This window comes from Aspergillus saccharolyticus, assembly GCF_003184585.1.
Source record: "Aspergillus saccharolyticus JOP 1030-1 unplaced genomic scaffold BP01scaffold_35, whole genome shotgun sequence".
Taxonomy (NCBI): Eukaryota; Fungi; Ascomycota; class Eurotiomycetes; order Eurotiales; family Aspergillaceae; genus Aspergillus; species Aspergillus saccharolyticus.
In genome coordinates this window covers 237,273-252,324 of record NW_020290645.1, presented here as the reverse complement: position 1 = coordinate 252,324, position 15,052 = coordinate 237,273, and the positions used below count along the sequence as shown (strand labels likewise).

At 56.8% G+C, this 15,052-nt stretch overlaps 2 protein-coding genes across 2 annotated transcripts; one reads left to right on the top strand and one right to left on the bottom strand.

The window, feature by feature from the left end:
• Positions 1-766: 766 nt before the first annotated feature.
• On the top strand, positions 767-13,371 carry nrps14 (PKS-NRPS hybrid synthetase psoA; the record flags this gene model as incomplete). The annotated part of the gene is made up of 12 exons (XM_025576946.1): positions 767-833; positions 876-1,730; positions 1,813-4,056; positions 4,087-4,894; positions 4,956-5,176; positions 5,240-5,300; positions 5,361-7,189; positions 7,223-7,541; positions 7,603-8,306; positions 8,366-10,174; positions 10,388-12,258; positions 12,352-13,371. The coding sequence occupies 12 exons, from the start codon at positions 767-769 to the stop codon at positions 13,369-13,371; spliced, it is 11,808 nt and encodes a 3,935-aa protein (XP_025428412.1).
• A 255-nt stretch (positions 13,372-13,626) lies between these two features.
• On the bottom strand, positions 13,627-14,952 carry psoB (hydrolase psoB; the record flags this gene model as incomplete). Its single annotated transcript, XM_025572116.1, has 1 exon — positions 13,627-14,952. The coding sequence occupies one exon, from the start codon at positions 14,950-14,952 to the stop codon at positions 13,627-13,629; it is 1,326 nt and encodes a 441-aa protein (XP_025428411.1).
• Positions 14,953-15,052: the final 100 nt, after the last annotated feature.

Sequence of the window (15,052 nt, the reverse complement as noted above, 5' to 3'; positions counted from 1 at the left end):
CGGTTGTCCCGGGTCCTGTCATTCATCATTCCTGGCCACGTAAATCTGACGCAATGATATTTGAGTTATGCTTGTGTGATAATATCTGAATAGTGGGGGAGAATGTTTAATGTGACGATGAGATTTAGCAGTATTTTGGGCTGGCATTAGACTACGTGAATAAGAAGGGTACATTCTGAGTTACTGTAAAGGCTACTGCTCCTTTGACTCCGGTCTTGTCAAGAATAAAATCTGATATCGATGAAACTATGTCTATCTCTAAGATATTTGCATCTCGTACGTGAAGAAAGAAGTCGCTGCTTCTGATATGTATAATGAGCCTCTGCAGATTGTCTGGAAAGCATTTTGGCGCCTCCCATCAAGGCCTTGCGCAAACCAACACTCACTTCAGCGTTGCGGTAAATCATCTCCGCTCATTCAATTTTGGTGTAAATTTCAGTCGTTGATTGTCAGCGAGATTCGGCAGCAAGAAGCGTATCGGTGCCCCGGACTCGGAGAGACTGCTTTTTTTTGGCCACCTAAACTATCGGCGTCAGCCCCGATGGACCCCAGTTCGGCTTATCGGAGACGTGAGTAATTGGTCATGTATCTCATTGGCTTAAAGGATGAACTATGCATGAATACAGTAGTATACTTCGAATGACAAGTGCAAAAATAATCTGAAGCTGAAGTCTACAGAGTCGTACCTCGCAGCCCGGACGGCCATCGCTGTATACCACCTGCTTACTACCTATTACTGTGATCAAAATAGGGCATACTGATGAGAATGGCCCCGTCGCAAGCTTATTTGAACGAGCCCATTGCCATCATTGGCAGTGGATGTCGATTCCCCGGTGCCGCAACCACCCCCTCTAAGCTCTGGGAGCTGCTGTGAGAGCCACGCGATGTACAGGCTCAGATTCCAGCTGCTCGGTTCAATCCGGATGGGTTTTACCACCCGGAGAACACCCATCATGGGACCAGCAATGTGCGTCATTCATACCTACTCTCGGAGGATCACCGGCTCTTTGATGCCCAATTTTTCGGCATCAAACCCGTCGAGGCACACTCCATCGACCCCCAGCAACGGCTCCTTCTCGAGACCGTCTACGAGAGTCTGGAGGCTGCCGGGATCTCCATCGAGCAGCTTCAAGGCTCATCAACCGCGGTCTATGTTGGCCTCATGGGGGCGGATTATGCCGACCTGCTCGGACGCGACACGTCGTTCTTTCCCACCTACTTTGCCACCGGCACGGCAAGAAGCATCATCTCCAACCGGATCTCATATTTCTTTGACTGGCGGGGGCCATCCATGACGATCGACACCGCGTGTTCATCCAGTTTGATCGCTGTGCATCAGGCGGTCCAGGTTTTGCGCTCCGGCGAGTCTCGAGTGGCGATTGCGGCTGGGGCCAATCTTCTCCTGGGGCCCGAGCAGTACATCGCAGAAAGTAATCTCAAGATGTTGTCGCCGGACGGCCGGTCGTACATGTGGGATGACCGGGCCAATGGGTACGCGCGAGGGGAGGGAATGGCATCGGTGGTGCTCAAGACCCTGTCCGCTGCGATTGCCGATGGGGACCATATTGAATGTATTATCAGAGAGACTGGAATCAATCAAGACGGTAAAACCAAGGGTATCACCATGCCTAGCCCCGTCGCCCAAGCCGCCTTGATCGAGGCTACCTACGCGAAAGCCGGCTTGGATTTGCGACGGGCGCAAGATCGACCCCAGTACTTCGAAGCACACGGTCAGTGAACCCTCTCTACCCCCTGGCTTCGGAGCTTTTCCTTATTAGAGAGCCATACTGACTTCAAGTCACATCTCATCAGGCACCGGCACGCCTGCAGGTGACCCTACGGAAGCGGAGGCCATTCACAATGCATTTTTCCAAAACAACCCTCCTCCGCAGAATCTTCGCAGTCTGTTATTTGTCGGCTCTATCAAGACGGTGATTGGCCATACCGAAGGGACTGCAGGGCTGGCTGGTCTGCTCAAGGCTTCCTTGGCCTTACAGCACGGGGTCATCCCTCCCAATCTGTTATTCGAGAGGCTCGCACCCTCCGTGAAGCCATTTTACAACTACCTGCGGATCCCGGTCAAGAGTCAACCCTGGCCTGCCATCGAACCCAACGCGCCACGGAGAGCGAGTGTCAACTCATTCGGATTTGGGGGCGCCAATGCCCACTGTATCCTTGAAAGCTATATGCCGACAGACAGGGCTGCTGGCATCACTAGAACCCAGTCAGGGGGCATAGTCTGCACTCCTTTCACCTTCTCCGCGACCTCCGAGAGCTCGCTCAAGGCTCTCGTGTCCTCGTACTCGGAGCTGCTGAGGACGCAGCCGTCCATCGATCTTCGCGCCCTCTCGCTCACTATAGCGACGAGACGGACTGGATTTCCCACACGCATCTCTTTTGCAGCCACAAGTGCAGCTGATCTTCTCCCCAAACTTGATCTCTTCACAGATGGAAACGGCGAAAACCCCATGGTTTCTTCGGCGTCTGCATCCATTTCGCGTCCACCACGCGTACTCGGAGTCTTCACCGGCCAGGGTGCTCAATGGGCCAGAATGGGGGCAGAGCTGCTGCAGTTTCCCGCGGCGCAAGTGATTGTGGAGCGGTTGGAAGACAGTCTGTCCCAGCTCCCCTTGGATCGCCCGACATGGTCTCTCAAACAGGAGCTATTAGCAGACAAGCAGTCATCGCGGGTGGACGAAGCTGCCCTGTCCCAACCCCTATGTACCGCCGTTCAGATTATTCTGGTGGATCTTCTCAGGGCAGCAGGCATCAAGTTCTGTGCGGTTGTTGGCCATTCCTCTGGGGAAATTGGGGCCGCATACGCGGCCGGATATTTAAGCGCAACGGACGCAATTCGGATTGCGCACTACCGGGGCGCAAATCTTCACTTTGCCCAAGGCAAAAAGGACCAAGCTGGAGCGATGATTGCGGTGGGGACGTCCTTCGAAGACGCGCAGGCGTTGTGCCAATTAAGACGCTTCAAGGGCAAAGTGGGCGTCGCGGCCTGCAATTCTTCGACAAGCGTGACGCTATCTGGCGATCTCGAAGCCATTGATTACGTCCGGGCTGTGTATGAGGAAGAAAAGAAATTTGCTCGGGTATTGAAGGTCGATAAGGCGTACCATTCGCACCATATGGCTCCTTGTGCAGAACCCTACGCGAATGCTCTGCGCGCCTGTGGCATTCAACCGCAACGGCCAGCACCCTCGGATTGCCTGTGGATTTCGAGTGTTTATCAGAAAAACATCGATGAGGTCCAGGATAGTCTCGCGGACTCCTACTGGGTGAGCAACCTGGTGTCTCCGGTCTTGTTCTCCCAAGCCCTGCAATATGCGCTGGGCGAAGACCGCTTTGACCTCGCGATTGAAATCGGTCCTCATCCTGCCTTGAAAGGGCCTGCCCGCCAGGTCATGCAAGAGGCCATCGGAGATCCCATCCCGTACACCGGGGTGCTGAGCCGGGGTACTAATGATATCAATTCCTTCTCCAGCGGGCTCGGGTACATTTGGACCACGCTCGGGCCCAACGCCATCGATCTCGTGGGATATGATCGCCTACTCAATTTTCCGGTGAACGTACAGGTGCCTCTGAAGAGACTCCCTTCTTACCCTTGGGATCATGACAGGACGTACTGGTACGAGTCACGTACATCCAAAATCTTCCGCGAACGAAAGTATCCTCCACATGAACTTCTGGGGACCCGGTGTCCGGATGCCTCCGACAAGGAAGTCCGATGGAGCAATTATCTGATTCCCAAGGAGCTACCCTGGATTCCAGGCCACCAAATCCAAGGACAGATGGTGTTCCCTGCTGCTGGCTATATCTCCACCGCGGTTGAAGCGGTCCGCCAGATTGCTGGGAACGCATCCTTGAAAATGATCGAGCTCACGGATTTCACGATTGGGCAGGCTCTGGTTTTCGACACCGAAGACTCTGCGGTGGAGATCCTCGTGTCCGTCACGCAGCTACACCGGCAAGGAAACATGTTGACGGGGAGATTCAGCTTCTTTTCGACTACTGGCCAGGACACAGGGCCTATGCTGCTCAATGCCGATGGTAGGCTGGAAGTCACTTTTGGGGATGCAGATGTGCAACTACTGCCTCCGGTGCCGGAAGAACAGTTCGCTATGATGGATGTTGATCCTGACCGATTCTATGACACCTTTGCAGGCTATGGGTATGAGTACACCGGTCCCTTCAAGGCACTTTCGTCGATGGCCAGGAAAGCCGGTGTCGCGACTGGCCGGATCTCAGTGCCTGAACCGTCCGTGCCGGGGAAGCCCTTACTTCTTCACCCTGCACCCTTGGATGCCGCTATCCAATCAGTTCTGCTGGCTTTTTGCTTTCCAGGTGACGGTCGACTTCAGGCCATCCAGCTTCCCACCGACATCACCCGGATTCGCATCAATCCCGCCCTATGCGCTGCCCAGTCCGCGTCCGGTCAGCCCTGGAAATTCCATTCGACTATCGGTCGGGACGATGGGTCGAGAGTGGATGAAGACGTTGATCTGTATCCCATTGGTGGTCAGCATGCGATGGTTCAAGTGGAAGGCATGCATACCAGGCCCATGGTTCCCCCGACTGAAGCCACGGATGTGCATATCTTTTCGGAGCCGTACTGGGAGGTGTTCTCTCCGAACGCGATGCACGCTCCAGCGGACGAGCGGGAGAGCTTCGAGTTTGGCTTCGTCCTAGAAAGGGTCGCTTACTACTATCTTCGCCAGCTCGTCGACAGGACTAACCCGCAGGATCGCGAGAACTGTGAGTGGCATTACAAACACTTTCTCGCGTATGCAGAGCACATGCTGGACCGCGTTGCGACTGGCCATCACCCATTTGCTCAACAGCGATGGAATCTGGATACACACGCGGAGATCCACTCGATCATTGACAGGTATGGTGTCGACATCCATGTTCTGCAGGGAATCAAGCTGATCGCCGGTTCTGGATTGAAGTCATCCGGAGAATATCGGTCTTCGCATCATGCGTGCGGTTGGCGAGAATATGGTCTCCGCGATCCGAGGAGAGGCATCGATGCTGGAGGCTATGATCAAGGATAATATGCTGAACGATTTCTACGTCACAGGTTTAGGCATGGAACAGTATCTCCACAAGTTGACCAGCGCGGCGAAGCAGATTGGACACCGGCACCCAACGATGAATGTCCTGGAAATTGGTATGTGGCATCCTTTCCCCTTCTTAACTAGCTACGACTCGATGATGATAACGCCTGGTACAGGGGCTGGAACAGGCGGTGCAACCAAGTCGATCCTGAGAGAGCTGGATGACGCTTTCGCCTCGTGAGTGGCACTCCCCAGGTCTTCGCCGTCGTTGCTGCTAATAAATTATATGCCTCGTAGATATACGTTCACGGATATTTCCAGCGGGTTCTTTGAAAAGGCCGTGCAGACCTTCAAAGCCTACGAGTCCAAGATGACTTTCAAGACGCTCAACATCGAAAAGGATATCCTTGAACAAGGATATGCAGAGCACTCCTTTGATCTGATCATAGCCTCTCTCGTGTTGCATGCGACGACCAAGTTGGAGGAGACCATGAAGAATGTCCGCAAGCTGCTTAAACCCGGCGGATACTTGCTGATGGTCGAGCTTACGGACAACGAGCCCATGCGATTCGGGTTTGTCTTTGGGGTCCTCCCTGGCTGGTGGCTCGGAATAGACGATGGAAGACGATTATCGCCGTGCATTGAGCCCCCCAAGTGGGAGAAGCTCTTGCAGGAGACGGGCTTCGCAGGCATCGAGTCGATTGTCCCGCATCATACAACGGAACCACTCCCCCTCTGCGTGATTCTATCCCAGGCCGTGGATGATCGAATGGAGCTTCTTCGAAACCCGCTCTCGTCCAGCCCTCAACAGACTAGTATCGCCATCCCTGATCTCACCATCATTGGAGGCACCACACCTCAAACAGCCACTCTCATATCATCCATTGTGCAAGAGCTCTCGCCATTCGCTGAGCAGATCCGAAGGCTACCCTCGTTGCTGGATCTGAATGTCAACAGTCTTCCATTGGGTGGAAGCGTGATCTGCCTTCAAGACCACGATGAGCCCGTTCTCAAGTCGCTGTCCGACTCGACATTGCGGGGTCTCCAATGCTTATTTGAACGGTCTAAGAAAGTGATCTGGGTCACTGCTGGATACAAGGAATGCGATCCCTATGCCAAGATGATCGTGGGATTCTGCCGCTGCCTTCTGCAGGAAATGCAGCACCTCCGGCTGCAAGTCTTGGATTTCCCACAGTGTGAACTGCCCAGTTCACAGTTGATTTCCGAGACCATGATCCGCTTTGCAGCCACGGAGGTCTGGGAAGATCAGGGACGGCTGAAGGATTTACTCTGGACCCTCGAGCCGGAGATCGCCTTTGAACACGGCAAGGCATGGATACCCCGGGTCAAGTTGAGCAAGCGTCTGAACAGTCGGTACAATTCCTCTCGTCGCTTGATCACGCAGCCGGTCAATCTCCAGGTGGAACCTGTAACCCTGACCCATCGTGATGAGACCTACTCCATCCGGTCAGGTTCTGATCAGGTGCTCGACGCTGCGGGGGGTTCATCGCCCACCTATCGCTCCGTGGAGATCGATGTCAAATGTTCGGTTTCGAGGTCCGTCAAGATCGGTCATCTGGGACAATTCTTTGTCGTTCTCGGCACCAAAAGCGTGACCAACCTCCAAGTCATCGCTTTATCCACCTGCTTATCATCCAGAATCACGGTTCCGGACTACTGGGTGCAGCCTTGTCTGGTGCCCGAGCAGCAGGCTGTGAACTACTTGGTGACATTGTTTCATCTCCTCTTGGGCAATGCAGCCCTAAGTGACTTGGGCCCGGATGACGTGCTGGTGGTTCTGGAGCCTGACGCAGCTCTGGCAGCCTTCTTGGAGCCAGCAGCGCAGTCGCAAGGTGTCTCCCTCCACTGTGTGACTGCTGATACCTCTCCCCTCAAAGGGCCGTGGACCATTCTACATGCCCACGCTTCGAGGAGGGATCTGGTCACTGCCCTTCCCGGACGAATCTCGCGTCTCCTTTCCTGGACGGAGAATCCCTGGTCTTCTCTGCTTCGTGAGTGCATGGATGCCCGCTATCCCGTTGAAACGAAGGACACACTAGTACCATTCACCGGACGGCTGAATGCTGCTGTGACCGATCATCGGATCTCCGAGGCACTCGAGACTAGTTTATCGCAAGTGCTATCTCGCTCTTTTCCAGTGGATCCACTCAAGATGTCGATGCGATCCTTGCAAGACATGGTGAACGAAAATGACACCAGCCAAGTGTTCCTCGTTAATTGGGGTGCAGACACCACGGTTCCAGTGCAGTTGGAGCCTGTCGACGCCCGACCCTTATTCAAGGCCGACAAAACGTATTGGCTGGTTGGCTTGACGGGGGGACTCGGACTCTCTCTTTGCAAGTGGATGATCACCCGGGGGGCAAGATATCTTGTGCTGTCGAGCCGAAACCCTAAGGTTGATCCGCGTTGGATATCAGAATTCAGCGCACTGGGCGCGACAGTCAAGATATATCCCAAGTATAGCTCTTCTCTTCCCACTCTCATGACCCGTGTGGCATGCTGCTAATCCGATTGTCAGTGATGTTACCGATCGCCAATCCGTCCGCTCCGTTTACCAGCAGATTGAGGCGTCTCTTCCACCGGTGGCGGGTGTCTGTCAAGGCGCCATGGTCTTGCACGATACTCTGTTCCTGGATCTGACGATGGAGCGCATGGAGAAGGTGCTCAAGCCGAAGATGGACGGGGCGATTTACCTCGATGAGATCTTCTCACGCACCCCACTCGACTTCTTCGTCTTTCTCTCTTCCATGGCTTCGGTGACCGGCAACCCCGGTCAGGCAGCGTATGCCGCCGCCAACATGTTCCTGGCTGGACTCGCGGCGCAGCGAAGACAACGCGGCGTGGCGGCTTCGACAGTCCACATCGGTGCCATTGTGGGTAACGGCTATGTAACCCGTGAGCTGACGCTCGCCCAACAGGTGGCTCTGCAGAAAGTGGGCAATATGTGGATGTCCGAGCAGGACTTCTACCAAATCTTCGCCGAGGCGGTTGTCGCCAGTCCTCCTCGTCCAGGGCTCAATCCCGAGTATTTCACCGGCTTGCGGGTTTTCTACGACGACGAGGAAGACAAGCCCCAGTACGCCGACAACCCCATCTTCGCCCATTTAACCAAGTACCGGAACGTCGGGGGCAGCATCGCGAGCGGCAATGGTGCGACGGTCTCCGTCAAAGCTCAGCTGGCGAAGGCCACCACACAGGATGAAGTCCATGCGGTCTTGAAGGGTAGGTCACTCCCTATCTTTGGCATTTCTGATCCAACGCGCACTGACATCGGTCTCCAGCGGCGTTGATTGCCAAACTGCAATCCGCCCTGCAAACGCCCCCCGATCTCGATGTGATCGGGCTGAACGCAGATGCATTGGGCATCGATTCCCTCGTTGCGTTGGACGTGCGGTCATGGTTCTTGAAGGAGCTGAACGTCGATCTACCGGTCCTGAAAATCATCAGCGGCGCCTCCATGGGCGACCTGTTAGAACGTGCTGGCGAGCTTCTGCCGTCCACGATGACGCCCGATCTGGGCAAGGATTCTGGTGCGACTGAAAAGATCCAGACGAAGCCAGTCGTGCCCGCACCAGCCCTACCCCAGCCCCAGCAACCCCAACCCCGGCAGACGAAGCCAACCTCAGCACCCACGAATCCTACCCCCAGTCTACCAGTCCCCAAAACGGAGCCGGCGACCCCGGCGAGGGTCGCAGAGATTTCTAAGAACGAAATGGCAGACCACCCGCGATCTACTTCTTCCTCGATTCCCAGGGCCATCCACGACGGTCCTCTGTCCAGTTCGGCTTCAGTATCGGAACCCCGAACCCCGTCGGAATCCAAGCGCACTCCGTCCGAGACATCTGAATCCTCCTTCGAGGACATTGCGCAACCCATTGGGACCGAGAATGGCGAGCAGAGAGTGCTGCCGCTCTCCTTCTCGCAGTCCCGATTCTGGTTCTTGAGATCCTACCTGGAAGAGAAAACCACGTTCAACGTGACCGTCTCCATTCGCTTATCAGGGAAGCTCCGCGTGGACGACCTGGCGCAGGCTGTCGCGACCGTTGGCCAGCGTCATGAGTCGCTGCGCACGCGGTTCTTCACCAACCCGAGCTACGAGCCCATGCAAGCGGTTCTTGCGTCCTCCGTCCTTCGACTCGAGAAGAAAGCCATGACTGACCTGTCCGAGGCACAGGAGGAGTATCATCGTGTCAAAAACCATGTGTATGACCTGGAGAACGGGGAGACCATGAGAATTGTGCTCTTGTCGTTGTCTCCGACGGTTCACGAGCTGATCCTGGGATATCACCATATCAACATGGATGGAGTTGCTTTTGAGATTTTCTTCTCCGATCTGCAGAAGGCCTACGACCGCACACTCCCCAATGACGGTGGGCTTCTGCAATACCCCGACTTTGCCGCTCGCCAGAGAAAGCAGTACCTGGACGGTGCATGGAAGACTCAGCTGGCATATTGGCGGGACGAGTTTACGACTCTTCCTGCGCCGTTGCCTCTCTTCCCGCTGTCTACGTCCTCTGGTCGAGTAACCCTGGCCAAGTATGCGACTCATCTGTCCTCCTATCGGGTGTCACCGACTCTCTCGGCCCAAGTGCACGCTATTTGCAAGAGATTAAAGGTTTCCCCATTCCAATTTTATCTCGCGGTGTACCGGGTGTTGATCTCTCGCTTTGTCGCCGTGGACGATCTGTGCATTGGGGTGGCAGATGCGAATCGAAATGAGAGTGATGTGCAGCAGAGCCTGGGCTGCTATCTCAACCTCTTACCAGTTCGATTCGACTCCTCCTCAGCGACGAGTAGCTTCAGCGACGTCGTGCGGGACACCAAGGCGAAAGCGCAGCAAGCGTTTGCGAACTCCCAAGTGCCCATCGATGTCTTGCTCAATGAGCTCAATGTGCCCCGCTCCTCGAGTCACAGCCCCCTGTTTCAAGTTCTGCTCAACTACCGACAAGGGGTTGCCGAGAGTCGCGATTTTTGCCACTGCGCGTGTGAATGGACCAACTTTGACGGTGGACAGACGGCTTACGACCTCAATCTCGACATCGTGGACAATGCGGGTGGTGAGGCACTTCTCCGCTTGTCGGTCCAGCAGGGTCTGTATAATGCCCTGGATGGTGAGGTTATTTTGAAATGTCTGGTGAACCTCGTGGATGCCTTCTCCCAGAACCCCGCCACTCGCGTCAACCGACCAGCCCTATATTCGAAAGAAGACACGCAGCATGCAATTGCCCTTGGTCGTGGTCAGTACCTATGCATCTCCCTTCGCATCTTTGCGTTCGCTGGTCACTCACTCACATATTATCCAGGGGTTGCCACTCCGCTCCACTGGCGCGGAACCCTCGTTCACCGTATCGACGAGGTAGCAATCCACTCAGCGCAGGCATCGGCGATCAAGGATGGCGTGGGAAATGATTGGACGTATCAGCAAATGAGCGATCGTATCCACAAGATCGCGCACGCGCTATCTCAGGCGGGGGTTGGTGACCGGTCGAAGGTAGGCGTCTTCCAGCAGCCCTCAGCGGAGTGGATCTGCTCGATGTTGGCCATCCTACGCCTGGGGGGAATATACATTCCCCTCGATCCTCGTGTCGCGACCAATCGCTTGGAGTCAATCATCAACGACTGCCAACCCAGTGTGGTCTTGACCGATACCACCACTCATCCAACCCTCCAGTCCTTCGACAGCAAGTTGCAGTTGATTGACATCACCCGTCTCCCCTCCCCGGCCCCTGACCGAAAGCCCCATATAGCTGACATGTCCACCGAGGATTCCATCATGGCTATTTTGTACACCAGTGGCAGCACCGGGACGCCCAAGGGTGTGGTGATGAAGCATGCTATCTTCCGCAACCATGTGGAAACGGTAAACCATGCGTGGATAGAGGGGCTCGCCCCTGTGCGAGGCTTGCAGCAGTCGTCTTTCAGCTTCGACATGTCTCTGGTGCAGATTTTCTGGCCGCTCTGCGCTGGGGGGAGCGTGTATATTGTGCCGCAGTCTGCCCGGGGCGATCCGCTCGCCTTGTCTCACATTATCTCATCGGAGAAACTCTCGCTTACGGCTGCAACGCCAACCGAATACCTTAGCTGGGTCCAATACGGCGACCCAGAGTCCTTGCGACAGTCTGCCTGGAAGTTGAGTATTGTGGGGGGCGAGCAGGTTACTCCGGCCCTGCTGGCGGCTTTACGACAAGTGAACAAGGCCGACTTACGGGCGATCAACTGCTACGGCCCGACTGAGACCACATTCTTCTCGCATATCGCGGAGTTGGACTGGCAGCATGCAAAAGATGCCCAGATCTCTCTCGCGCCCTGGGCCAACTATGCTACCTACATTCTGGACGCCAACCGGGAGCCCCTGCCGGTGGGTGTGCCCGGGGAGGTGGCCATCGGAGGCATGGCTGTTGCTTCGGGCTATCTCAATCACAAGGACGCAACTCAGCAGCGATTCGTCCCAGATCAATTTGCCCCGGAGGACTGGATTGAACGTGGCTGGAGTCAGATGCATCTCACCGGAGACCGCGGCCGATTGCAGCCCGATGGACGATTACTCCTGGAGGGACGGATTGCCGGAGACACCCAGATCAAACTGGGGGGCCTGCGCATCGACCTGCAGGATATCGAGGCGACAATCGTGCGATCCTCGCCGGGTCGGGTTCTTCATGCGATTGTGACCCGACGCGAAGACCCGGACCTCCTGGTTGCCCATGTGGAACTGTCTCGACAGGCTGATCGCGCGGCCACACAGGAGTCCCTGAGACAGTTGGTGGCGAGTCTGCCTCTACCCCAGTACATGCGTCCGGCATTGATCTTCCCCGTGAAGTCCTTGCCTCGGACACCGTCGGGCAAGATCGATCGACGGTCTGTGCAGCAGATTTCACTGCCCCAGATCCGACAGACCAAGGCATCGGATATGCCGCCGCCAGTCGAGGATACCCGGTCCCGGCTGTTGCAGCTGTGGGAAGAGGTCTTGACGGCGCAAGTCCTGGATCACTTTCCGGTGGATTCTCAATCCGATTTCTTTCAAGTCGGGGGCAGCTCCTTGCTGCTCATGCGTCTGCAAGCGCTGATCAAGACCGCCTTTGCGGTTGACATCCCCTTCGCCCAACTCTTCGATGCCAGCACCCTCGGCGGAATGACCTCCAAGATTCACTCGCTTCGGTACCCTGACCAGACACCGGTGACTCGTGTTGACTCTCTCATCGAAGAAGGTGAAAGTAGACGACCTACGTCTTCTCCACCAGAGGTTGCACCCCCGGCTGCCCCGGAGCAGACCACGGTAGTTGACTGGGCTATCGAGACGACGACACCCTCTGAAGACCCCCCATTCACCCTCCTCGGCGCGCAAAGGCCCCGCGCCGTCGTCTTGACCGGCGCCACCGGCTTCCTCGGACGAGCACTGCTGCGGCAGTTGATCTCGACGCCCTCGATCGAGAAGGTCACCTGTATCGCGGTGCGAGCCACATCCTCGCACTCGGACCCCGTATTCTCCTCCCCCAAGGTCGTCCTCTACCACGGCGACCAATCCCTGCCGGACCTCGGACTCGCGCCGTCCGACCGCGAGACCATCTGTGCCTCCGCCGACGCGATCATCCACAACGGCGCCGACGTCTCCTTCCTGAAGTCGTACGCCTCCCTGCGCACGGTCAATGTGGAGTCGACCAAGCGACTGGCCGCGTGGGCGGTGCGCCATGGGCTCCAGTTCCACTACATCTCCACCGGCGCGGTCACCGCGCTCACGGGGCAGGCCGAGTGCCCTGCCATCAGTGTGCGCGACTACCCGCCGCCCACCGACGGCTCGAACGGGTACATTGCCTCCAAATGGGCCTCCGAGGTGTATCTGGAGCGCCTCAGCGCTCGCTACGGCATGCCCCTCGTCGTCCATCGGCCCGCCAGCATCATCGGACCGGGGGCTGCCGAGACCGATGTCATGGGCGCCCTGCTCAAATACTCGACGATGATGCAGGCGGTGCCCCACGGCGAGTATATCCGCGGATATCTCGATTTCATTTCCGTAGACCGCGCGGCTACGGAGATTGTCGACCGGGTGCAGGCGGGGGTCACCGATGTGGATGTGCAGTATGTGTTCGAGAGCGGGGAGCTGCAGATTGCGAGCGAGGAGCTGAAGCCGCGGATGGAGAAGCTCACGGGGGAGAGGTTCGTGGGGTTGGCGATGGAGGAGTGGGTTCGACGAGCCCTGGTCTTAGGGCTGAATCCCATGGTTGCCGCCTTCTTGCAGGGGGCTGCGGGGGGGCCGGGGATCTTGATGACCCGGTTGGTCAAGGAGGTTTAGTTTGTTGTTGGATGTCTGTTAGCTGTCTACTTTTGAAATAATATGACTATGAATATGTCCAGCTATGTCAAGGTATATGTCTTGTCCAGGTTATCCCCGTAGAGTCCTGGCTGTCTATCGGGGAGATAACCTGAGCTTGTCTTCTGGCAATATCTGAAGTTGTAATGACACGGGATAGTATATTTACTAGATACTCTATTTTGCGAGGAACTCGGACCACTTTGTCTGGTATTCTTTACTCTTTCCACAGACAATTCAACAAGACTCTACCTCTGCCTCCGCTTCCAGCGCATCCCTCACCATCCCCAACTTCTCATCCAGGAACGCGAACGTGTACTCGTTACTCAACCCAAACGCCCCAATCTTCGCCTGCAAAGCCCCATCGGCGGGCGTCTCCGCCATCCACAGCGTCCGGTCCTTCTCCGGCAGATGCTGCAGGCCCCGCCACACCATCATCGTATGGCTATCGACATCCAGATAGAGGAAATCCGCCGCCCCAGAGACCAGAGTCGGACAATGCACGCGCGCCAGAAACCCCCCACCCTCGCCCTCCCCGCCCTTCAGCGTGAACTGCTTCATCCGCAAGAGAATATCCGTGGGACGATCGAGCTGCCAAATCGCCCCGGCGAGCGAAACCTCCCAGTGCATCTGAAAGGAGCGCCGCGCGGCGAAGCCAATCATCGCATCCACCGTCGCATTCGACACCCAGCCATCGGTCCAGGCTTTCATAAACGCCCGCGAAACATGCTGGGTACCAAAGTCCCACATGTCGTGCACCGGGTCCAGGGCCACGCAGGCCTTGATGCGCGGGTCCGACGCCACCCGCAGCGCGAAGTACCCGCCCAACGCCGACCCGGAGACGGCGATGCGATCGAGATCCAGATTCCACGCCGGCCGCGCCGCCGCCAGCGTGGTGAGATGGTCCAGCACGTGGCGCGTCACGGACTCCCAGTCCGGGCGCAGGACGAGCCCGTGCCGGCGCAGCGCCATGCCTTGGCCCGGTCCGTCGAAGGTGAGACAGGCGTACCCGTGCTCCGTCGCGGCGCAGGGGTGGAGGAAGTACAGCTCCTCTTGCGTGGAGTCGGCGCCGCCGCAGTTGAGGAGGATGGGAGTTTTTGGGGGGACCCCGGGGCGTCGCGTGGCGGGGGGCAGGTAGAGGTAGCCTTGCAGGTGGACACCGCCGGGGTAAGGGATTTCGAGGAATTCGACCGGGGCGCGAGAGAGCTGCACGCCGCGGCGGAAGAGCTGGATTGCTTTTTCGGCGATTGGCAGCCCGCGCGGGTCTTGCTGCGAGGGGGTCGGTCCCGTGAGCATGTAGCCGCTGGCCCGGGTGTAGTTGGCGGCGCGGAGGAAGGCCCGGCGCGCGAGTTCGCGATGCTTGCACTGCAGACACCGTAGGCCAGTGGCTTCGGCGCGTGCTGCCTGGGCGTGCCAGGCTTGGTACCAAGATTCGGCGTCGCCTTCTGTGATGCTGCCCACGGCCTCCAGCACCTCGCAGATCTCGGCCCCGCCGTTGGGGGCTGTGCCCAGGATCCGGATGACTTCGAAGTCGAGCCAGGTGGATTTGAAGAATTTGTGCATCTCGGGACAGGGGTTGTTATTTCAGTTGCTCTCTTTCTAGCGCCTTGAGGGCTGACCAAGGAAAGAATACTGTAAGGATCTTATCTTATAGAATCTTAGA